The sequence below is a fragment of the Panthera tigris genome, chromosome F2 (genome assembly GCF_018350195.1).
Source record: "Panthera tigris isolate Pti1 chromosome F2, P.tigris_Pti1_mat1.1, whole genome shotgun sequence".
Taxonomy (NCBI): domain Eukaryota; kingdom Metazoa; phylum Chordata; class Mammalia; order Carnivora; family Felidae; genus Panthera; species Panthera tigris.
In genome coordinates this window covers 71,534,482-71,559,642 of record NC_056676.1, presented here as the reverse complement: position 1 = coordinate 71,559,642, position 25,161 = coordinate 71,534,482, and the positions used below count along the sequence as shown (strand labels likewise).

The window sequence follows — 25,161 nt, the reverse complement described above, 5'->3', positions numbered from 1 at the left end:
TAGATTTGTACACGAGAAACTGATAAAATTCAGAATTTTGCAGATTCCAGAGTGGTGGTAGGGTGCATATGCCACATATTAGATAACATCCCTCCCACCAGCACCCCATGACTTTTCAGGCAGGTCCTCATAATTAAATGCAATCAATCTGTTTTCTGCAGTGGAACCTGTGAATGTTTACATGAAGTAAGAAAAGACTCTGAAGGGTGCCACCTCAGTTCAGGTCAGAGCTTACAACCACCTGAATTCACGTTAGATCAGGTTTTGTTGCCAAATGACTTTAAAAAACAAAACAAAACAAAAAAAACCTTGTTATTATACATATGCTTTGCAAACCTTATTTGAAGCCTGTTGGCTGTCTAGGACTATATAGATAAAACTGGAAAAATCTTTAACAGGCTACATAGTATAAACCATAGTTGTATGGTTCATTCTATAATGTTCATTGTATAAACCATAGATTCCCTATATAAAAATTGAATTTTACATTCATCAATGCAGGTGTACCTTGTCTTAAATACATCCAATATACGGAAGTCCTGTGGTATCCCCAGCCTGAATTTAAAAATGATTTATTTTTCTTTTGGCTTTTTTTTCTTTTAAGGATTAACATTAAAAAGAGTGTAAATAGGAAGTTCAAATACATTTTTTTTAATATTTTTTTTAACGTTTATTTATTTTTGAGACAGAGACAAAGCATGAATGGGGGAGGGTCAGAGAGAGAGGGAGACACAGAATCCGAAACAGGCTCCATCCAGGCTCTGAGCTGTCAGCACAGAGCCTGACGCAGGGCTCAAACTCATGGACCGCAAGATCATGACCTGAGCCGAAGTCGGCCGCTCAACCGACTGAGCCACCCAGGCGCCCCTCAAATAATGCATTTTTAATGTTTATTTATTTTGAGAGAGTACACGGATGAGAGTGGGGGGTGGGGAGAGAGAGAAAGAGAGGGGGAGGAGAGAGGGAATCCCAAGCAGACTCCACATTCATCATGGAGCCCAACTCAGGACTCGGTCTCACAACCACGATTATCACCACCTGAGCCAAAGTCAAGAGCGGGCGCTTAAGCAACTGAGCCACCCACATGCCCCTCAAATAATGCATTTTAAATAGGATTGAATTTTCATCTTGAGAATTTTGCATGCAGTGAATAACACTTTTCAAAATGTTTTAAATGTGTGTGTTTGTGGCTGTCCAGTGTTATTCCACTTGAAACAGACTCACAAAACAGCTTCTCAACGCTAGCAGAGGCTTATGTGTGAGAGTCGTGGTTCTGTGAGAGGGGAAGGAAGGAAAAGCAAGCAGCGTGGAGGAAGGAGAAGGAAACCAGTCACTTGTTGGAGGAGAAAGTTTCATTAGCAGTAAGAGAAGACTGTGCATGGAGGGGAAGGCTTCAGATTCACCCTGGAATGCTCGGGCCCCCTAATATTTGCTTATCAGTATCTCTCTTAAACAAAGCTAGAGCTGGTCTCACCCTCGGGGTCTTCAGACGGGAGTTTTCATTATTCTTATGGTTAAATTTTATTTATATAAATAATACTGGTAACAGTAGTGTATACAGTGAGCCGACTATATCCCAGACGCCATTTTAAGCACTCACGTGTTATACTAGCCAGAAGGGGCTAGAATGTGCGGCAGTCGTAAATTCACCCCCAGATCTCCGTGGCTTAACAGAGGGAGGGGTTCCTTCCTCCTCACATCCCATGTCTACCAAGGGGTCTGCTCCACACGCTAAGTCATTCAGAGACCAAGGGCCCATCACTGCAGGGTTTGCTACGGCGGGGGAGAGGAGAGAGCACCACGTGCAGGCTCGTCACTGCTTCCCCTGGTGTGTTAGTTCCCCACCTTAAACTGTGTTCTTAGCCCCAGTGGCAGGGGACAGGAAATAGAAGGGAGCAAATAGAATATTTGGTGAGTGTTACCATTTCTGCCTCGTTACTCTTGACATCAACCCTACCCGGTAGTAGCCATTATTATCCTTACTGAACGGTTGGGGAAACTGAGGCACAGAGTGCTGGGGTAGATATCATTCAAACCTGGGTGGTCTCCTCCAGACCCCCATGCTTTGAAGAACACTGGACTGCCTCTCAAGGTGTCAGGATCCTTTTATGGCTACAAAGTAAAGCATACTTTTAATTCATTTAAGTAAAAAGGTTGATTTAAAGGACCGCAAGCACAAGAGTGGCAGAGACTGTACAAGGGTAAGGCGCACACTGTTGGGAGGTAGCTAGCCTTGGGTCTGCATGATCTTGGTCCCAGAAGCCTCCAGAGCTCCTTTCCCAAGCCCAGATCTGGAGCCTGTTGTGAAAAGCAAATGCGGATGTTTTCCTTTGTTCAGAGAATTCTGCCAAAGTCAGCTTCACACTCACGCCTCTGACCTCTCCCCCTCTTCCTCGATTTCCCGTTCTCCGTGTCCGGCCTGACCTCTTATCTTACCTGGACTCTGCCATTCCTCTCCCTGCCTCACATTAAGTGTTCTCGGTTGAACTGGGTTTCGATTCCTCTGCAGAATGTCGCCCCCGAGTCTCTCCTCACCTCCGCTTCCTGTAGCCTCCCAATGAGGCAACCCACTCCACACCCAGACTTTTGGGCAGGTACCACAGCCCAGCTAGGGCACCTTCCTCTGGGCCGATGTCAGCCAGCACCAGGGAACACGGATTTGTGAGGGGAGTGTGGCTGGGTTTCAGGCACCACTTGAATAAGCCAGATTGATGCTTTGAGCTCTGTACACTCTGTGCAACCGTGTGCAGGGGCCGTGCTGGGCCCAGTGCATCTAACTCCCTCTTGTCTGGGAACACGAGTATCAGGGCCTGAGATGCCTTTTCCCACAAGTTTTCCCTGAAATACTAATCCCATGCTGCCCTCTTTTTTTATTTAAGTTTGTTTGTTCGCTTATTTATTTATTTATTTATTGAGAGAGGGAGAGAGAATGTGTGCATGTGACCAGGGAAGGGGCAGAGAGAGAGAGAGAGAGAGAGAGAATCCCAAGCACTGACAGCGTGGAGCCTGATGTGGGGCTCGATCTCACAATCTGTGAGATCATGACCTGAGCCGAAATCAAGAGTCAGACAGTTAACCCACTGAGTCACCCAGGCGCCCCCCATGCCACCTTCTTTGACAAGAGTTCTGGATTGAAAAGCACTACATATTGCCCTTGGAGATTTACAGTATACATTTGTATATTAAAGACTTGGAGATATCCTGTTATTAGAGACCTGACCGGTTCACTGTTTTTTAAAACTTCCTTGATCACAAACATTCTTGTATAAGGAGCTTTGACTTCCCATGAAACCACCTTGAGACGTACCGATCAAGACGTTTTCTGGATCAGGTGATCCATTTCATGTGTTGCTGTTTATTTGTTTTAATTTTATTCCACTTTATATCTGTTCTTCTAGAATTTATTTCTTATTTACATTTCAGTGTGTAATTTCTGATTATTTAAGCTGGTGGCTTCTTTATACCTTGCTTCTTTAAGATTATACCCTTTGGTGCCTTTTGGTACCATTAGGTTTAACATGAAGAAACCCCTTGCTGATCCAGTCTTGAACTAGCAGCTTACATCTTCCAGTAAATATGAACAGGCCCTTTTATTGACTGGTTGTCTAGCCGTGTCAAGCCATTGAAAGTTCAGAGAGCTGGCAGAGTGCATGACTTTGAAGTCAGATAAAACTGAGTTCACGTTTCTGTTCCCTCGTTTCTCAAGCTGGGTCACTAGAGGCAGAATCATTTATTCATTCACTCCCTCATTTATTCACCCAGAAAGCAAGGACATCAAAAGAGGCTTCCCAGAAGAGACACCCTTGAACTAGGCCATAAATAATTAATAGATATTTATAAAACTATTCTCTTAGGCTTGCAGATGCATGTTTCCTTAAATAGAAGCATTAAACAGCATTAAGCTTTGGTTGATACATTTGATATTTAGAGAGTCAGGTGAAAGTCTGTACTTCAGGTTTTTGTTTCTTCCCCCCCCCCCCCCCGCCCCCAAGATTTTCTAAATTGTGGTCCTGACTTAGCTAGTATTTACTAAGTGTCCATTCTGTTCCAAGCTCTGTGCTGAGCTTGACGATTACTTCCGTTCAACAGACTGCTTATACAGACTCTTTTAATAGTTTACACTAAAGTACTTCATTTTATTTATTTATTTATTTATTTGTCTTAATGGTTTTATTTATTTTTGAGACAGAGAGAGACAGAGCATGAGCAGGGAAGGGGCAGAGAGAGAGGGAGTCACAGAATCAGAAGCAGGCTGCAGGCTCTGAGCCATCAGCACAGAGCCCGATGCGGGGCTCGGACTCACGGACCGTGAGATCATGACCTGAGCCGAAGTCGGACGCTCAACCGACTGAGCCACCCAGGCGCCCCAAGCACTTCATTTTATAAGGAAGGATGGACATGGGGATGGGACCAGATTTTTTAGACTTCCTGCTGTTTGCTGCCTGCAAGTAGAGAAAACTTTTTTTGGCATCATTTGGCATCACAGGCATAATATCCAAGATTTCTTTTTTCTGCAAGGTTGGCCTGGAACTATAGCAACCGGTGGTGAATATTACAGCCACCGTTGAGGTAAATTATTTGAGTTCTAACATTTTCAGTGAGGGTGGAGCAAAGTGAGTCTTAATTAAAGCACAAGATGTGGACCAAGCAGACAGAGTGGGGCAGTCCAGGCGAAGAGGGCACTGCTTCTCTGCTTTTCTACCAGTTAAATGAACACAGTGTCTACAGTAAGAAATGCCTGTGTCCTCCTGGTGTCGTACGTGGTGGGCCCCGAGTGCTTGCACTCACTTATTTCGTTAAATTTTTTAATTTGTCAGGAAAGTGCTTAAAAGCGTGTTGTTGTCAAACAATACAAGTGTGTGATAAAGATGTTCGGTGAAGGCAAGGAAAATGTAATTCGATGTCACCCACCATAGGCTTTGGTTCTAGTTTAAACATAGCAAATTGTAGATGACGTGCGTGGAAATGAAATTATGGGTCTGAAAGTTGATCGTGAACCAGCCGATTAATCGTTTCAAGCACAGTAGAGAAATCGTTAGGGCCGAGATGTCTCTTCAAACCAAGGCCCAGCTGCCCAGGCCTTTCTTCCTTTTGCTTCCCCGTTTGTCTTGGGCTTACAAGTCGTAGCCGCTCCCCCTTTTGTTATAATTATCCTCAGATGAAGTCAGATGCTGCAGATCGTACAAAGAAAAAAAGAGTGCTTTCATTTTCATCCTTGATGTAGGAGATGATGTTAAATCTAACCCCTCATTTACTTAAATGGAATTAGACAAAACATAATTGCATTATTTTACGTTAAGGAATTCTCCTATTCCCAGATTCTCCTACGCCTACCCATTTTTCTCTGTGAAACTTCCAGTAGAACTGTATTTTCTGCCAAATTCAGTCTTGTCGGTTCCTGAGGTCTGTAACGTCATGGTTTGATTTGGTTCCCCTTTTCCTTAGGTCTTCCCCAAGCCACCCAGAGCAGTCATTCCTGTGCTTTTTCTCCTGGTAATTATGGCTGAGACCCACCTCTGTTCTGTTTTCGTGGTGACTGTGCCTTGGCGATTTCCATGTGTTGACTGCAGGTGTTCCTTCTCTAGAGGAACTTGGGTTCTCCTTCCCCTTTGACTTTGGACAGCTGCTGTTAGTGTAAAGCAGTTGATGCCCCAACTGGACCTTGCACCCAACCCATCACGCCTAGAGAGCTGGTTTCAGCCTGGGCCATTGGGCCCCACCCGCAGAGTGTCTGGTTAATTAGGGTTGAGATTGGATTTCTAACAAGTTCTGGGTGATGCAAACACTATTGTTCCCAAGACCACACTTGGGAGACCACTAGGAAGGACGGTCACTCTGGACAGAGGTATAGAATTCCCTAATGTTACAGAGAAGCTGTCATTTTTCCTGCCAGATTCACTCCCTCATTATTTTTACTTTTATACCTGCCATCTGGTTTCTATGTTGTATTAATACATCAAATAACAAGTTGAGTGAGAAATAAATTGCTGGTTGATTATATCGCCCTCTTGTGTTTCTGTGTCATATTTCTTTTTAATACTATTCTGAATAAAAAATACCAGTTCATTGCTGAAAACTTAGGAAATACAGGGGAAAAAACCCTGAAATAAAAGTCACTGATAACCTTACAATTCACTGTTTACGGGTTGAGATCTATCTATCTGTATCTTCTTTTTTTTTTTAATTTTCTTTTTTTTAACATTTATTTATTATTGAGAGACAGCATGAGCATGGGAGGGGCAGAGAGAGAGGAGACACCGAACCCGAAGCAGACTCCAGGCTCCGAGCTGTTAGCACAGAGCCTGACGCAGGGCTCAAACTCACAAATCGTGAGATCATGACCTGAGCTGAAGTCCGTCACTCAACTGACTGAGCCACCCAGGTGCCCCTGTCTATCTGTATCTTCTAATCTCATTCCTATTTATAAATCTTTTCTTATATGTGTATTTATTGTCATAATTTTTTAACCACATTGGTTTCATACTAAGTGCTGTTTTATAACCTGATTTTTCACTTGTTTATACATTTTGAAAATGTTTTCCTGTTTTGGAAAGGAAGACTGTAGCCTCGGATCTTTGCTTACTTGGAAGCATACAGCCTTTTAAAACAGAACTCCCATGGTTGAGATGGGATCAGGAGCCTAGACCCTCTTGGGGGTGGGGACAGGGCCACATCCTGCCCAGGAGACAGCATGAGCATTTCCCTCTGGCTTTTCTCACCCAGGTCACCTGGATTTCTTTCTGGTGTGTTTAGTCGTATCTCAGTATCTCATCTTAGGCTCTGAGAGTACTGTCCCTGGAAGGTATATTAGAGACCTTGTAGACCTCGTTTTATCAGTGGCAGAAATGAGAAGCCACCGGCCTGTACCCACACAGCCAGGTGGAAGCAGGTTCAGGTCTAGAACACTCTTCTTCTCCAGTTGTCAAAGCCAGGCAGCTGCTGGATGGAAGGTACCTTTGGTCCTTCACCCCCAACCACATAGTGGGAGCAGTTCTCATCTCCCGTCCCTCTCCTAAATCCGCCGTCACCTCCCGACTTCTAATCTGGAAGTGCAGAGTGCTCCGGGAAGACCAGAACTCGTTCACATTCTATAATACTTCTGAGTCTCAGAATAACTTTTCTGGTGTGGAGAGGAATTCATTTGTTCAGCCATTTACTCAGTCAACACGCGTTTTATTTAAGGAATCTACACTCTGCTAGGGGTTGGATGTAACACGGTGGTGGGTGAAACAGCCATAGCTCCTGCCTTCAAGAAGCTTTGCTCTAGACACTAAAGAAACAGTCAAATGCTTGTCAAATGCATTGTTCTCTGAAAGTGAGCCTATTCTGCCTAGTTAAGACTCAGGGGAGATCAGAGAGGAGAGACCTATGTAGAAATGTGCTCAACACCTCACTGAGGAGGAGGCATGGAGCCTAGACTAGGAGGCTCTTTGCCAGGAGCCAACGGAAGACTGTTCCAGACTGATGGTAAAGCATGTATATGCTTGAGAGCTTGATGAATCAAGAACCAGAAGAAGGGCCGGCATGGTTGATGGGCAGGGGGGAAAGGGTAGAGGGGCTTCAGACAGGTTGCCAGGGCCAGACTTACATTGTGAGGCTGGATTTGAATCCAGTCCATGGGAAGCCATTGATGGGTTTCACGCAGGAGAGTAATATGATCTGATAATCGTTTTAAAAGATCACTGGAACGACAGGACTCAGGAAATGAGGATGGCCTTTGGAGTCAGTAAAAACCTTAATTAAGACTCTGACCATCCGCTTAGTCACTGTTTGACCTTAGGCAAGTTACTTGACCTCTCTGAGCCTGTTTCCTCAATTGGGTGAGGCTAAGATACATCTTACTGAGTTGTTGTGAGCAATAACTTTAGCTAACATACGTTAAACACAGTACCATCTGTCATTTTAATAACTCTAATTCAGGCTGATTTGCCTGGATTAGAGCATGGTATATAATGGGATGCATTACCTTACAGTTTGTAGAGACTCCCTTGCGGGATGAGGCAGGGAAACAAGAAGCATTGGAGGGAATGTGGTGCAACATGAAGGACATTCGGGAGTCCTGCCAACCTCCGTCCCAGCCTCAAAAGACCTAGTCCAGTATCCAAAATGCCATCATTGTATTTTTTCCGCCACTGCGGCTGAGCTGTTCAAGTGTGAGACAGTAAACCTAGTTACGTTTTATTAAGAGTCTGTGTTGTGCAGCGTTTTGCACGCATAGCACCCGGCATCTACACAGCAACACCCTCAGCACCGTATGGAGGCAGCCTTATCATTGCCACTATAAGGAAGGAGACTGAATCTCTAAGAGGTTGAATGACTAAATCTCTAAATCTCTGAAAGGTTGAATGACTTGTCCAGGCACACGCTTGGCTAAGTCTGTGCCGCCTGTTGATCGTGTGAGTGCTGGGCACTCCAGCAGCCGTGAAGTGTAAACTGTTACAAATGCCTGAGCAGTGGGTGAGGTGGGAACGTTAAGTCTCATCTGCGTGGGAATTGTAAGTGCCCTCAAAGCAGTATTCTTTGTTTCCCCTTGAAGCATATGCAACCGAATACAATAAAGCTTAGTTTAGTAGGTCGGTAATGGCTAATAATAGTCTGTATGTGTATGCAGTATATTATCATCTTTGAAACATTCTGATAATTGGGGGCACCTGGGTGGCTCAGTCGGTTGGGTGTCTGACTCTTGATTTCGGTTCAGGTCATGATCTCATGGCCCTGGGATCTGTCTGTCTCTCTCTCTCTCTCTCTCTCTCTCTCTTTCCCCCTCTCCCTCCCAGTCTCTCTCTCTCTCTCTCTCTAAGAAATAACTTTTTTAAAAAGCACATTATGATAACCTACAAGAAGATAATGCTGTAAATAGTTCACTGACTTGGGAGTTAGCCCTGGCTTGTGGTTTGGCCCGTCCACTTGGCTGAGTGTGTTTGAACACGTTAATACCACCTTGAGGGTTCTCGGGAGCAGCCAGTGGAGCAGCCGGATAAAGCAGGCACCCCTGTGGCCTGCTACCCAGTGGGAGCTCCGCTGGCATCCGTTCTCCCTGATCCTGTCGCACCAGCCTTGGCTAGTGGAGGAAGGTGCCAGGACACCCATTTTAAAATCAGAAAACCGAGTCGGTCAGGTTAACGGTTTGCCCAAAGTCCCCAGGCCAATAGTAATGAGTGGCCACATTCTGGCCTTCTCAGCTCCTGCTGAGAACTCTTTCCAGTGTATCTTAACACCCTGGAAACTGCCTGACCACAACCGGGCACCGCCATGAAGGTGCATAAATACGCCATGAAGGAGTTAACACACTAGACAGAATATCTAATTTATCCCAGGGAATCGAAGACTTAACTGCTGGGAACTGGCTCATTATTTTAATTGGATTTTCCAATGTGTTGAGCAAGTCAGCAGATTTGCATTAGCCTTACTTTCTGTCTGTAGAGGGGAAGGAGAGAGAACCGGTGGGCAGTAAGGTAGGAACGTCAGGATTAACGCAGGATGACAAAGCAAGCAAATTATGTCCCCGTTCATTGATACGGTGCCGTGTGCATGTGGGGGCCGTGGGGGCAGGGCACCACGTGTAGAGCCGTGCTGCGCTCCCACTGCAACGCTGCTGAGTCACTGTCCCCCACGCCTGTGCTCCCGCAGGGTGGCACAGTCCCCCGGGTCGCAGGCCCCCAGGCGAGCCAGAAACCACAGTGCAGCATGACCACCGGCAGCTGCCTGCTGACTCCAGCTTTGGGACCTGGTCGGTTAGTGGACAAAACAGATGAGATGCTTCCCTCTTAATTAAGAAGCATACCTTCTAGAGAAGAAAGACAGGTGATGAATCATAAAGAATGAGATCATGTCGTTTTGTGGTAAAACTCTAAAGGGGTTTAGAGAAAAATCAGAGCGGATACAAAGAGGAAAGCCGTCCCGAAGTCCTCTCTAACGGGAGCTGTTTGTCTCACGTCTGGTAGCGTCTGAGCAAGTTGTAAGGAATGGGGGTTATTGTGATCAAAACCAGTATTAATTACAGTCTGTTTGCTTAAACAAATCACTTTTGCATAATGAAAGGACACACGTCAGCCTCCTCCTGTCTTTATTCCAGGTTTCTCGTTGGGCTTGATATACGTATATACTCGCAGAGGAAATTTCCACTTGGTGAGGAAGCAGTTTGTTTGGAAAGCAGACACATTTACCTCACCCAAACACCACTCCTGAAATGCTTTCTAATGTGTTTGCTTAATAAAATGGAAAAAGAGGTGCTCTTAAAAACATATCCTTCATCGTCCTGTTATCTTGGCTTGTGTAAAGAACTTACATTAATTCAACTTTATCATTAAAGGAAAGGAAATAGGTTGGAAGTTGAGTAAATGGAAATGCAATCAATAGAATTTTAGTAAAATTAATGGGAAATAGTAGATTTGAAAGGCTTTCAAAAAATCCACTGAGGATAATGAAAGTGATACAGGAAGTCTTTCTACTCGTTTTTTTTACGTTGGCCTCCTCGTGGTTGCCCTGGAGGTGCTTTTGTATTCGTTTGCAAGCTTTGCTTAGGCTGTGAGAAGGATTCCTGAAAGAACTGGAAAATAAAAAAGGAAAGTCACAGAACCCTACAACTGTGAGGTCATGTAATCCATCGCTGTCGCGGTACCTTCCAGTGTCGGAGAAAATAGGCCTTCTCTTCATTGAGATCTGCAGCAAAGGAAATTTTGGCCTCTTGATAAATATTTCTCAAAAGTTTCCTTCTCTCGAGAGTAGTCTGTTTTCTCTTTGACATCTCTCTGCATCTTCATAATGACAGAGAGTTGCTATTCGTTCTTTCCTTAAAACCATTGCCTTTGCCGGTTTTTGCGAATTAACCGACTTTTTCCTGGGAAGTAAGGTGGGGAAAGATTTTTTTCCTGGGGCCTTTTGCCAGGCTCATCCTGGGAAGATTCTGAATTCATAAATACACAATGTTTGGCCTTCTCGGTTTTTTATCAGCCCCCAAGAGTATGTGTGTGGATAACCACAAAGAAATTCTTAATTCTTGGGGTTTTCCATCAGTGCCACTGCAGCCCCCCCCCCCCCCCCCCAACCCCGACGACGGCACTGAAAGGTTACAGTGTGTGTCTATTGTGTGGTCAGTACATGGCTTTTGAGGGACTTTTCCTTCCGCGCAACCCCCACGTTCAGTATTAACCACAGTTTCATAATTTTTTCATTCTTATTTTGTAATGTAGCCCTCAGACCAAAATGGCATAACAATTTTTTTTTTCCTGCTTCATTTCACAAAGGATTTGAGGCATTGGTGAAAAGCCTGATTCTAGGACGACGTTAAAAATGGTTTATAATCACTGTCATTTCATTGTTTGTTTTAGAATATTTTAAAGTTTTATGTATTTAAGCAATCTCTACATCCCATCTGGGGCTAGAACTTACAACCCCAGGTCCAGAGTTGTGTGCTCCCCAACCGGGCCAGCCAGGCGCCCCTGTTCTTTTCATACAGAACTTTGTATGTTGTGAATGCTGTTTTATACTTTGCTTTTGTCATGTAACAATTTGTCTTGGAGCCGTTTCCAAAGTTACACATAAAGAACTTTCTCAGTTTTATGGCTACGGTTTAGAACTTCCGTAGTTTATTTAACTCGTCCCTTATTGACAAGTCCTAAGCTTCCCGTCAGAATAAATCCTATAGAGAGGAACCTTGTGCTCACATGATTCTCTATTTCCTGTATTCTACAAATATTTATTGAGCACCTACTCTGTGCCAGGCGGTGTTCTAAATTCTGGAAATAGGGCAGTGAACATGCAGACCCTACCCTTGGAGAGTTTGCGTTCAAACTGAGGGTATAGCAAACAAATGAGGAAACAGATACGTGCATGGTGAGGGATGGTGAATGTTTTGAAGAAGATTAAGGATTTCTACGAATCGAGGAGAGGTAGGCACTGGCCTGGCGAGTGGAGGGCTGGTTGGCCCCTGCCTCGCTTACCACCATCCACACAAACCTCCGAGGCCCGCAGGAGAGCAGGATGCAGGAGGCTTATGTTTCAGGAAGGAGCTTCATCTGTGGCTGAGAGTGAGTCCTGTTCATCTTTATTTTCCCCATCTCATACCCACAGCCGGTGTTTTTCAACGTTATTATTACCTGAAAACTGCACCACCCCATCCCAAGGAGTCTTTTTAAAGATATTTGGGGGGGTGGGCACCTGGGTGGCTCACGATTTTGGCTCAGGTCATTATCTCACAGTTTGTGGGTTCAAGCCCTGCATTGGGCTCTGCATTGACAGTGCAGAGCCTACTTGGGATTCTCTCTCCCTCTCTCTCTGTCCCTCCCCTACAAGTAGATAAATAAACATTTAGAAAGAAAGAGAGAAAGAGAAAGCAAGGGAGGGAGGGAGGGAGGAAGTTAGAAAGTTTAAACTAAACTTTGAAGTTTTAATGCCACAGATATACTCTATATCAAGTTTATGTACTCTGGCCCTTTGGAAAGCCACAGCCATTGTAATAGCTAAGATGTTTTTCACCCCACTCCCCAGGAACCAATGCCCTTGACCTTACAGAACACAGACTCCGAATCTGTGGCTCTCTCACTGTTGGCACCTGCCAGCCAGGCTATCTCTCTGTGGGTGGGGGAGCAGGGGGTAGCGAGATTGCACAGATAGAATCGTCTCGGTATTCAGAATCTCTTTGTCTTTGAAAGAAGAGAGAGTTGGTTGTTTTTGATCCAAGCCCTCTGGTGATGTGCCCTGGACAACTTCTCTTGCGTGGAAACTGGAAGCCGGGAGGCAGAGGTGGAATGGTGAGCCACAGGGAGCCCAGGATGAGAGCAGTAGGCAGGAGTTGGGAGAAGGTGTCTGTCTGTTCCGTGTGGCCTTATTATTTTAAAAAAAAAAATTTTTTTTAATGTTTATTCATTTTTTTTTTTAATTTTTTTTTTAACACTGATTTATTTTTGAGACAGAGAGAGATAGAGCATGAACGGGGGAGGGGCAGAGAGAGAGGGAGACACAGAATCAGAAGCAGGCTCCAGGCTCTGAGCCATCAGCCCAGAGCCTGACGCGGGGCTCGAACTCACGGACCGCGAGATCGTGACCTGAGCTGAAGTCGAACGCTCAACCGACTGAGCCACCCAGGCGCCCCTTAATGTTTATTCATTTTTGAGAGAGAGTCAGAGCGTGAGCGTCAGAGGGGCAGAGAGAGAGGGAGACACAGAATGTGAAGCAGGCTCCAGGCTCTGAGCTGTCAGCACAGAGCCCGACGCAGGGGCTGGAACTCACAAGCCGTGAGATCATGACCAGAGCTGAAGTCGGATGCTCAACCGACTGAGCCACCCAGGCGCCCCACATTGCCTTACTCTTATTTCTTCTCTAACGTCCCTTTGGATTTTGAAAACAGATATGTATCCAGCACTTGCTGAGTGTGTGGGAGCAAGCTAGCACTGTGAGGTGTATTAACCCCTTCACTGCAGCTGTCTGCGGCAGGTTGTAGCATCCCCCGGTTATCTAGGGGGCGCCCGGGGTCCCGCACCAAGCCTGCAGGTGTCCACGTGGGTCCTTCTCGCTCCGCTCTCTCCCTCCGCCTCTGTACGGCACTTGTAATACCGCGATGTGGCAGAGTGGGTTTGCATACGGCGACCACCTCTGTCCCTGGGGTGTGAGCTCGCTCGAGGCAGGAACGGTGTTTTATTCACCTTCACCTGGCCAGCCGCTAGCGTGGTGGGTGTCACAGAACAAGGACGTGGTAAGTGATTGATGGAAGGGTGACTGGCTGGCTGCAGTGACAAATGAGAACACTCATGCACGGGAGTAAAATTATTTCCTGAGTGAGGGAGCCCACCGACCTCGCCGGCTATGACCTGGTTCGGCAGGTCCCTGTAGTGTTGGTTCCACACGACTAGACCCGGTTTCCCCACAGTGCTCCGGGTCCGTGTCATTCACTGTTCCCGGTCCTTGTTCGGCACACTCTTTCCCTGCTTGCCTGTCCCTCCCTTGGTTTCCCTGCCTCGCTGTCTCCAGCTGGGTGCCAGCTCCGTCTCCCTCTCCTCTGTAGACCCCTTTTTGTTCCAACTTGACATCAAGGAGACTCAGGCCACTGCCTCAGAACAGTGAGAAACCCGCACTTGTATCTTGTCTTTCTAATGGATCTGGGCACAGAGAGGACACAGTGAGTGGGACAGTCGTGGTCCCTGCCCTCACTGAGCTTACGTTCTGGTGGGGGACAGAGTGCACGTATAAACACACTGGGTCATTTCAGATAGTGACAGATGCCGAAGAAGCGTACGAAAAGGAGTAATAGAAGCCAGTTGTGTGGCTGGTCTTGCCGCCTAACCTCGGGGTGGTGCGCAGGGTCAGCAAGATGGTGCGTGAAAGCCCTTACGCAGAGTCTGCTGTGTGCAAAGTGTCCAGTCCACAGTAGCTGATTTTGTTATTCTGCACGCACTTCCTTTTTTAACCGTCTTCCGTGTTTGCTTTACTTTCCAGCTCCAGGGTCTGAGCCACAATGTGATCTTCACCTTGGACTCCTTGTTGAAAGGAGACCTGAAGGGAGTCAAAGGAGTAAGTGTTCAGAAATTTGATTTTCACTTTAACTGGAAAGGATTGATTTTTCCCCCCTCTTTAAAGATCATAGCGTTACTTGCATTTGAAGGGCACTCTGAACATTTCTAGCATAAAAACTACTTGGAAAATGATCATTGGAAAAGATGTGCCGCTTCACACAGTGTTATTGACTGAGGAATAAGATGAGGCCCTTTCCGGATTATCGGTGAGAGCCCACGGGGCTGTGGGGAGTCTGTGCTGAGCCTTGGCCGCGCCACCAGCCACCCCGCCGGCATCGCAGCGAAGGCCGCCCTTCCCGCTCGCTCAGGCTCCTCGTCTACGACACACGCTGTGACGTGCGTGAGAGTGTGTCCGGTTTCACGCGTCCTTTAGAGGAAAGCATTTTCACTGCCATGTTATTTCCGCACTGTTTACTTGCCTTTGAGCAAAAGTGAATCCAGTCTCAAGTTCGTTTTCTCTTTCCTAAGGATCTCAAGAAGCCGTTTGACAAAGCTTGGAAAGACTATGAGACAAAGTTGTAAGTCATTTTTTTTTGTTTGTTCTTTATAGTTGTTCATTTCTTAAGAAAAAGTTAACTAGAAGAAGGACAGAGCTCTTACCTGATCTCTTTTGGACAAGAACTCGTTGAGTACCTCCTTGTAAAGGCTAAGAGCCCGGGTGTGCTGACCTGACCAGAGGTGTTTATGACTCCTCCTCCTCGTCATAGGAGGAGGGAGGTGCGCTGTTAACTCCCAAAAATTTGTGAGCCCATGGCTGCTGACGCTGACTATCAAGTTGTCCATCTGACCATTGCAACTTTTCTCTAATTACAGCTAGCATATAACTGTAGGCTGTTTACATTCCTGCATAGCAATTAGGAAACGATAAAAATTCATAGCTAGCGTTTGTGACCTCCTTCTGCCCGCCGGGGCCTGTGCGCCATGTTCTACCTGCGTGACCGCCACACCGTGACTTCACCGTCTGGTTGTGGATTGGGGAACTGAAGCCTGGAGAGACTGAAGGGATTACAGGAGGTCATGGAGCTGGGCGGTGTCACGCTGCCTTCCCCAGGGTCTGTGTGGCCCCTGAGCCGGAGCTACGCGTCACGGGCACGGCGGGCCCCCCGGCGGGTTGTTGCAGGGACTGTGGAAATAACGCACACGAAATGCATGGTGTGGGCCTGGCTCACCTTCCTGCCGTACGAGTCAGACCATCTTCCCTCATTGCTACTCGAAGACATTTGTATTACCAGGAGGTGTGGTGGGAGGAGAAGTATATTTAAAAGCACTTAATAAAAAAGGTTGGCTGTAAACTTGGATAGCTGTCACCATGAGAGAATAAAAGCATTTCTGGAGACAGCAGTAACAGCAGAATGAAAACACCAACAAAAGAAAAACAAATTCGGGGTTAAATTTGTTTTTTGCCAGACTACTTCTACAAATGCTTATGTAATAAACGCACTGTTGGAGACTTGCTGCCTTAGGAATACTTTTACGCATTGATGGTTATAAATGCAGCTGAGAACAGAAGGGCTCTTAAAATGGTCAGTGATGGAGTGAACAGTATAGGCCATCCTGTCTTTCTGTATTAAAAAAGATCATCAGTGCTCACTCTTGTGAGCTAAGTGCTGCCCTGCCCAGAGGCAACTTCACGCCCTGGGCTTGGAATAGAACTAAGTACATACAAAAGGGGCCCAAGTCCACAGAAGGGAGAAAAAAACAAAACAAAACACCTTTGCTCTACACTTGTGGAATAGATCTCTTTTGTAGGACATGGAAATAAAACAAGGTACAGTATGTGCTTTGGCAGCTGAAATACTACCAGTGTTGGGTAGTGGAACTGTATTTTTGGTATTTTATAAAAATACAGTTGGCACAAGACCTGGTGGTCAGTATTATGAATGGCCTGGAGCAGAAACCATTCTAGGACGATCTAGGTGCCCTTCATGGCGCTTTGCTCAACTGTACTCAGACTTGTCTGGTTGCTCACTAGTCTGTATTGTCCTCTGGCATCTGACCCCGGTGAGTGTAGTGACCATATCGTCCTCGCGTTTGGTGTTAATCTCCCAGTGCCTACGCCTAGCAGTACCTTGGGCACATAGCTTGTGCATAGGGAATAGTTGCTGCAGGAATGAAAGAATTATCCAGATCTGGAAATGTGTATCAGGATTCATCATTTAAGTGGGTCGTGATTTTAGGATTTCACCAAAAGGTTGTTGTTTTATTTTTCTTTTTTAATAAACCTCTATCGGGGCACCTGGGTGGCTCAGTCGGTTGAGCGTCTGACTTTGGCTCAGGTCGTGATCTCGCAGTTTGCGAGTTCGAGCCCCGCATCGGGCTCTGTGCTTACAGCTCGGAGCCTGGAGCCTGCTTTGGATTCTGTGTCTCCCTCTCTCACTGCCCCTCCCCTGACTCACACTCTGTCTCTCTCTCCCTCTCAAAAATAAATAAACATTAAGAAATAAATTAATAAAAATAAATAAATAAATAAATAAATAAAATAAACCTCTATCAACAAATGATTTTCCTAAGATATGCTTCTTCCTCACCATGTATAGCGGTATAAGAAGAAAAAAAAAACCCAAATGTTTGATTATTTGATGTGATAGGGCTCATTTGATTATGAATTGCAGAAAGCAAAACAACATACAAAAAAAAAAGAAGTTAATTTATTAGCTTTGATAACCAGGAGGCTGGGCTGTGGTCTTCCATTTAGAACCCGGGGAGGCAGTGAGGCATAATAGTTTAGACCACACACTGGGGAGTCAGAGACCATGGGAGAATCTCAGTGGTGCCACTTCCTGGCTTTGTGACTTTGAGCCAAGATACTTAACTTTGATGATCCTCACCTGTAAAACCATAGAAGCGTTAACCACTTCTCAAGGCTTCTGTGAAGACAAGATAACATAATATGTTGAAGTAATTGCCTGTTGACAGACATACAGTTGGCCAGTCAGTTGTTTCTAGCAAGTTTTTTAAACCATCAAATAATACTTGGTCAAAATAACACCCATACATAAAAGAAAGCATTAAATAGTGCTTGCAACGGTTAAGACGGACTCTGCATAGAATAGAAACTCCAATAATAATGGCCTCGACAAGAGTCTATCCGAGTAGAGCGTCTAGGGCAGACCAGGCACCGTTCACAGCACTTCTGTGTCACAGCACTGTAAGAATGTCCGTGCTGCCTTCCCAAGTCTGTGCTGCACCTGATAATGAGGATTCTTTTCCTAACGAGGAACGGGAGGAGGGGATCTTACGTAGGCAATGGACGTGCTTTTCATGGAAAGACACGGTGGTCCTCAGCCCCACCCATCCTGTCCTTTGAGTCCCTCTCCTGTTCCCTGGCTGGTTTGTCTCTGTTCCTCTGTGTTCTCTTGCTGTTTCCTCCTGGTGCACCTGCTGTGCAGCCACAGCACATGAGGGCTCAGCTCCCTCGCACAACTACCCCCCGTGGCTTTCCCACCCCCCATCCCTGTTCATCCAGTGTGGGTAATACCACAGTTTATGGATAAACCAGTTGTCAGTGTGAACAACTTCTGTGGCTGTAAATATTCAGTGCCCATCAAATGGCGTTATAACGGACTTTCCATTCTCATCGTACCATTTTCTGCTTTCCCTTAGTGAAATAATTGCCTCATTTCATTTGCCTCCTACTGCTGGAAACGTTTGTGATCTTTTGTTATCTGTTAGAACTGATGTCCAACACCTATGAATGTTTCTGTTTAAAACAAAATAATAGTGTTTCTGTTTAGAACATACACTATGTATGTTGTAACAACGATTATAGATCTGTTATCGTTAGGTTGTCTGGCAGTCCCGTCTGTTCTGTCCTGGAGATTCCCTCCAGAGCCCTTTTGCTCAGCAGCACAACTGTCGTCCTGGGCTGCCCCTTCATGGTAGCTCTCCTCCTTCCTCCTTCCTGGCATGGGCCCATATTTGGCTGGCACACCACTTCCACTCGTTTCCAGGGAACGGCTCTCAAGGAGGGAAAATTTTCAGATTTTTCCATGTCCAGAAATATCTTCATTCTGCATCACACAGAATGAGAGTTTGGCTGAATATAAATCCTCTCATTTTATAATCATATTTGCTCCCATTTCTTTGTGTGGGGTTTGGGGAAGGGGTTCATTTATTTTCAGTTAGAAAATGTGAAAGTCTTTTTTTTTTTTTTTTAATGTTCTACGAAGTTTCTTCATTGACCTTCTCTTTGCAGTTTTTAGCTCTGTAGTTCCCAAAATGTTTCTTATCATTCCTCCCATCTGGTTTCTTTTCTGTTTATTCTCCTAAAAGGCTTCGCCATATAATGTTGGATTCTCTAGGTTGTTCTTATAATTTTTCTCTCTTTTCTGTTCTATTTGCCTATGTTCTGTTTTAGATTATTTTCAACCTTTTATTCTCACTGTTTCAGTCGACTTTTTTAAACCTTTTTTTTCAAGTTTTTCAAGTTTTTAAAGAGCATGAGTGGGGGAGGGGCAGAGAGAGGGGGAGACAGAATCCGAAGCAGGCTCCAGGCTCCGAGCTGTCGGCACAGAGCCCGACGTGGGGCTTGAACTCATGGACTGTGAGATCATGACCTGAGCTGAAGTCGGATGCCACCCAGACATCCCACAGTCATCTTTTTTTTTTTAATGTTTTATTTATTTTTGAGAGAGAGAGAGAGAGAACAGGTGATGGGGCAGAAAGAGAGAGACAGAGGATCCAAAGCAGGCTCTGACCCAAAGTGGGCTCTGCACTGACCGCAGATGCGGGACTCGAACTCACAAACTATGAGATCATAACCTGAGCCCAAGTCCGACACTTAGCCAGCTGAGCCATCCAGGCATCCCTCAGTTGACTTTCTTAATTTGGCTATCATATTTTAAATTTCCAAAGCCCTTTTTCTCAGTTCATTGGGAGTTTTTGGTGGCCTTTGTATAGTTTCTTCTTCTTGTTTCATAGATACACTATTTTACCTTTCTGAGGATTTGATTATATTTTATAAAGTAGTTGCTCTCTTACTGCCCCTGGTTCTCTCACCACCGCCTACCCACTCCCTGACTTGTTATTTTGAACCCCTGCTTTCATTTTGGAGCCTTTCCTCAGTTACCTTATCGTCTTTCACCACCCATTCATATTTCAGAGTAAAGCACCCAAAAGTTGATAGAAGGCTCCTGTACATCAACAGGGCTTGTCAAGAACGCAGTGAGCTGCCTCCTTGGGTTTTAGGTGTTAGGATGTCAAGACAGCTTTTTTTTTCAGGAACATTCTAAATGTCAATATCCAGAACTGTGTCTTCTGGCACCATTCAGCTCCCTGGTGCCCGTGTCTAGTGATGTATATGATGGCAATCTGGAAGCAACAAAGGCCAGAGAGGGATTCCAAATTGTAGATTAGGATCTCTCCCATCCTTATTTTGTACAGGCCACTGCCAGATGATGGAATGATTAAAGTGTGTTATGGGGATATGGAAATGGCCCAGGTTTAGAAGAATATCGGAAATTACCTTTGACTACTTTTTGTGCATGCTCGCTATGCGCTTTGATTGTCCTGAAATAATTCTCAGACTCTTAATCTGTTGGCAATCAGGATACACCTAAGGTCTCCAACTTTCTGATACTTTTTCATCGATGAGTAACGTACTTTACCCAAGAAAAAAATCAACTGTCAGAATTTTTTCATGCAGACCAAAATGTGAGAGAATATATAAGAATTCATCCATGTGTAAGATCAGACTTAAAAGGCAAGGTTTCCTAGGTGAAAATTTATACGATGTGTGTTCTCTTTGAATGTTACTTTCCATCAACGTTACCGACTTAAGAGTTCCTGCTGCTTAACCTTTAGTAAGAAACAATCAGTGACTCTTGTTAAAGGGAAGACAAAAAGGAAAGACAGGAATGTTTGTTTTTGTTTTTAAATGATGGCATCTTTAATTACAGTACAAAAATTGAGAAGGAGAAGAGAGAGCACGCAAAGCAGCATGGAATGATCCGCACGGAGATCACGGGAGCCGAGATCGCAGAAGAAATGGAGAAGGAGAGACGCCTCTTCCAGCTCCAAATGTGCGAAGTAAGAACAGCTTTTGCAAGCATTTGCCTGGCGTTTGGTTAACTGTGATCTTTCCTGCTAGTCAGCAGTTTTTCTGCTTAACTGCAGGCTGTTTGGTTATTAGAGGAGGGGACTGTTTCTTAAGGGTTCTCATCTCCGTTTTTCTCCAAGCCTTTTGGGATCCGCCATTTCACTGTTGTCTCATATTTTGAGCCTTGGTCCTGTGGGGCTGTTTATGCCAAAACAGGATTCTTTGGTGAGAACTTTAATGTTGCTTGTGAGTGAGTGTGGAAAAAAAACATCTGGTGAGGAGTAACACTGGTGAACATGAAGCCTTACTGATCCAGGTTAAGAGCATGTGTCTTTTTTAACCATGTGTCCAGTGGAATGAAAGCTGAAATAAAGTAGTCATGAAGAAAGTCTGAGTTCATTAAAGAAATGTAATGAAAGCATGTTCCCTTAAACTTTGAGCAGCGGTTCTCAAACTGGGTTCCCAGCGAGCGCTGGTCCTCCTTGACCTGGCGTCCTGCCATTCTGACGCTAACGTGTAACAGTTCCTTTATCAGTTTTCCAAAAATACTAAAACGGATAGAATTTTCTCAATTTTAAGTGTTTCTTTTTTAAAAAAAATACTCTTTTTTTCCTCCTCTTCAACCTTTTAGCTTCTTCTTGAACCTGTCTGCTCGTATGCACTTCTTTATAATAAAACAAGTAAAAAAAAAGCAAACAATATCAACAGAAAGTCTTGGATACTGGTAAAAATCAGAGCTAGTAGTGTTCATTAACTGCTTGATTAATAACAGGTTATTGTAACGTTAATTTTTCTTATTCTTTCATTCTTGAGTACCGGAAACTCTTCCTAAAAGTTTCAGTACCTCACCGCATATTCCATAAAGAGAGTGCAATTTTACTGATTTTCTGCCAAGAACGACCTGTCTTTCAGGTTTCGATCATGTGAACTCTAAGTTTGAGATCCACTGCACCAGGGGGAAATAATCAAACATTCTAGAATGTTTTGCTGTGTTTGATTTCTGCTTGTAGAGTAAACTAATCTGGAGTGTTGTAAACCATTAACACTCTAATCATGTCATTTGTACACTTGTGACTGTGCCTGATCGTCATTCCCCAAATGAAACTCCCCCTGTCTGAAGGCAGCCAAGGTTCAGTAGCTTGTGCAGATTCACGATCGGTATTCTGCTCCCCAGACCCAGGACTGGGAAACCCTGTCTGTAACAGTCAACATACAATTCTGTTTTATTTCCACAGTATCTCATTAAAGTTAATGAAATCAAGACCAAAAAGGGTGTGGACCTGCTGCAGAATCTTATAAAGTATTACCACGCTCAGTGCAAGTAAGTGGAACACGGCGGTCGTGATTGTTAGCCCCAGGAAGGACCCCCTTTACTTCTTTGCCTTTCTTATGTTCCTTTCTTTCTGCTCTTCATTTGGTCGCTGTACGTACCCATATAACCTTCCACAGCCACATGGTAGGAACTCGTATGATCTTTCCATCTTCGTCGTTTTCTGTAAATCAGTAACTCCTATCAGTGCAACTGTTTGGTTACTCAAAAATGCTGTCTTACTTAACAAATCCTAACATTGGCCCTGCTCTGGCCACAGATCCATATATCCCTGTCACTGCAGAGGCCTTCTCGGTGACCCCCTCCCCCTCCTCCCGTACTTGGCATCTTACCTATTACTGGCTCATTTGTACCACATATACCTACTTGGATTTTTTTTTTCATCATCTGAATTAGACAAAATTAAATACCTTGGACATTAAGAATACTTTGCCTCTATGGGGCACCCGGGTGGCTCGGTCAGTTAAGCATCCAGCTTCGGCCCAGGTCATGATCTCACAGTCCATGAGTTCGAGCCCTGCATCAGGCTCTGTGCTGACAGCTCAGAGCCTGGAGGCTGCTTCAGATTCTGTGTCTCCCTCTCTCTCTGCCCCTCCCCCACTGATGCGCGCATGCTCTCTCTCTCTCTCTCTCTCTCAAATATAAACATTTTTTTAAAAAAGAATACTTAGCCTCCTTACTTGAATGCCTGTGTAATTAGAGGTATGCTTTGAGAACGATCCATTGTTCTATACCAGCACCATTTTTGTTTATGAACATTGCATTTTTATTCTCTTTGAGATTCTCTGGCATTTCATTTGCTTATTTACTTCTTGTTGACTTACTGGATTAGCTTTCACGGTTTTCTCATAGAGTTTTATGTGAAAACATGCCCATTTTTTAATTTTTCTTTAATATTTATTTATTCTTGCAAGAGAGGGAGACAGAGCATGAGCAGGGGAGGGGCAGAGAGAAAGGGAGACACAGAATCGGAAGCAGGCTCCAGGCTCCAAGATGTCAGCACAGAGCCTGATGCGGGGCTCGAACTCACAAACTGTGTGATTATGATTGGCACCGAAGTCAGACACTTAACCTACTGAGCCACCCAGGTACCCCCCAATTTTTAATGTTCTAAGAACATCTTTGCATTCAACTGAGACGTGGGGAAGTCAGCGTTATTACTGTGGGACACACACAAGGCATGAGTCAGACAGAAAGATGAGTTCGGACCCTGGCTCCGCAGCCTGGTGACCATGTGATCTTCATCGGGTGCTTCTCTACACCTCAGTATCCTCATCTGTCAGGTGGGACTCAGGTTCGTAGATGTGAGAATTAAATGAGAATAGTGCATATGGGGCGCCTAGCCTGGTGCCGGCCACAGTGTATGTGCTGACTACTCTCAGAGCCCGAGGGCTCCTGAAACCATGTCTGTGTGCACATATTGTACAGAATTGTTTCTCTTCGGGAAAAATTTTAATGATCAAATAGTTATTTACATAAATTGCCCTTGCTAACTTTTTCCTGCCCTTCAAAGCAAACTCTACCTTGTATAATGAATGGGTTTCACATATAAAAATAATCTATCGACGTGGAAACAATTTCATGTTTATAAGATAAAGTTTGCTTGTGGAAGCCTCACACAAAAGAACTGATCTAACCTTTGGCTTTATAGCTCAGTGGGGCACATAGGAAACTTTGAAATGTGTTGTGGTGGCCCCTTATTTGAGTCTAGGGTCGAATTTTCACCTTTCAACAACTTGTTTTCCTAGAAACATACCATTGCTTTGCCACCTTAAGAAATAAGTGAGCTTCTCAGTTACAGTACTTGGGCAGCAAATCTGGACACCTGATTTTAGAAATCTCTCTCTCTTTCCCTTTTTTTTTTTTAGTAAGCTCTACGCCCAACGTGGGGTTTGAACTCATGACCCTGAGATCCAGAGTCACATGCTCTACCAACTGAGCCAGCCAGACGCCCCAGAAGTCTGTTTTGATCTCACATTCTCTTAGTCTGTGCAGAAGGGTTTAACCTCCACTAACATGAGTTTTCCAAACTGTAAGATGTTTTGCAAACTACTTTTACAAGTAGTCGGTAAAGGTAGAAAGAAGAGCACTTCTGACCTATAGAGCTAACACATCCTCCCTTTATTCGGCCATTCCCGGCTGTTTCCCTTTCCAGAGCTATTTATCAATCTCCTGACAAAGGCCAGGAGCTTTGTAGGTTCTGGGGTACAAAGACGAAACAAGACTGTACCCTTAGGAGTTAATTGTCTGATACAGGAAGTAAGTTGGAACATCGTCATCACAGTGGGCCCAGGAAGGAACAGATGACATGGGCATTAGGAAAAGGGGAGACTTTCATCCAGGGGCACTGAGGAGAGCTCCTTGAAGGGGTGGTCGCGGTCGGGATTAGACTTGGGGGATGGCTAGCATCCGGCCGTTGAAATCTGGGAGAAGAGTTCTCCCCCCGCCACACGGGGGGCAGAGAGAGATCAGCAGGAGGAAACCCTACACAGTAAAACCTTTGTGGGGAGAGGTATCCAAAAACATCAAGGAGTAAAGTGAGTTCGAATGGGATTCAGCCCTAGCTGCCTCATGGTTGAACCTCAAGAATGCCCACACAGCAAAAAGCCAGGGTAGTATTCTTTATTTAAAAAAAAAATTTTTTTTTAATGTTTATTTATTTTAAAGACAGACAGAGCGCAAGTGGGGAAGGGACAGAGAGAAAGAGAGACACAGAATCCGAAGCAGGCTCCAGGCTCTGAGCGGTCTTCACAGAGCCCAGTGCAGGGCTTGAACCCACGGACTGGGAGATCATGATCTGAGCCGAAGTCGGAATCAGTCGGAATCAACCGGCTGAGCCACCGAGGTGCCCCAAGGGTAGTGTTCTTAGAGGAGACTCTTACTCTTTCCTCCTTCAGGCAATCCCTCAAAAACCCTCAATAGACATATAATAGACTTGTAAAGCATCTCTACTTAACTCAGAGACCACGATTTCATATTCCAAGTACCTATTCCAGTTCCCCAAATGATGTTCAGTGCAAAGTCAGGTGGTGCCCCAAAGCGAATTTGCTCTTGCAGCACCTTGGATGGTCCAGCACCCCAGTGGGAATATGCAGCTGCTGTAATGGAAAAACAAAGGGAGCCGAAAAGAAGAGCTTGTGACTCTTTGCTAGCCATTTCAGCTCACCTGCACCATTCGCTCCTCACTTTCAGGCACGAACATTGTGGGGAACATCCTAGTTTCGGGACAAATGCGTTCTCCTGCTGCTCACTCCTTTTCCCTAGCAAGGATACCTAGCAAGTAT

At 45.0% G+C, this 25,161-nt stretch overlaps 1 protein-coding gene and 1 non-coding gene across 6 annotated transcripts in view; one reads left to right on the top strand and one right to left on the bottom strand.

Moving 5' to 3' along the window:
* Nucleotides 1-25,161, top strand: part of ASAP1 (ArfGAP with SH3 domain, ankyrin repeat and PH domain 1) — a 310,634-nt gene that overhangs the window by 196,728 nt on the left and 88,745 nt on the right. For all 5 annotated transcript variants that reach the window (XM_042973136.1, XM_042973135.1, XM_042973134.1 and 2 more), the window contains 4 exons: nt 14,434-14,508; nt 14,979-15,028; nt 20,408-20,537; nt 21,783-21,868. In XM_042973136.1, the coding sequence (XP_042829070.1) occupies nt 14,434-14,508; nt 14,979-15,028; nt 20,408-20,537; nt 21,783-21,868 (341 nt within the window). The remainder of the gene's footprint in view (nt 1-14,433; nt 14,509-14,978; nt 15,029-20,407; nt 20,538-21,782; nt 21,869-25,161) is intronic.
* On the bottom strand, nt 23,755-23,827 carry TRNAQ-CUG. Its single transcript has one exon. It is a non-coding gene; the product is annotated as a tRNA-Gln (tRNA).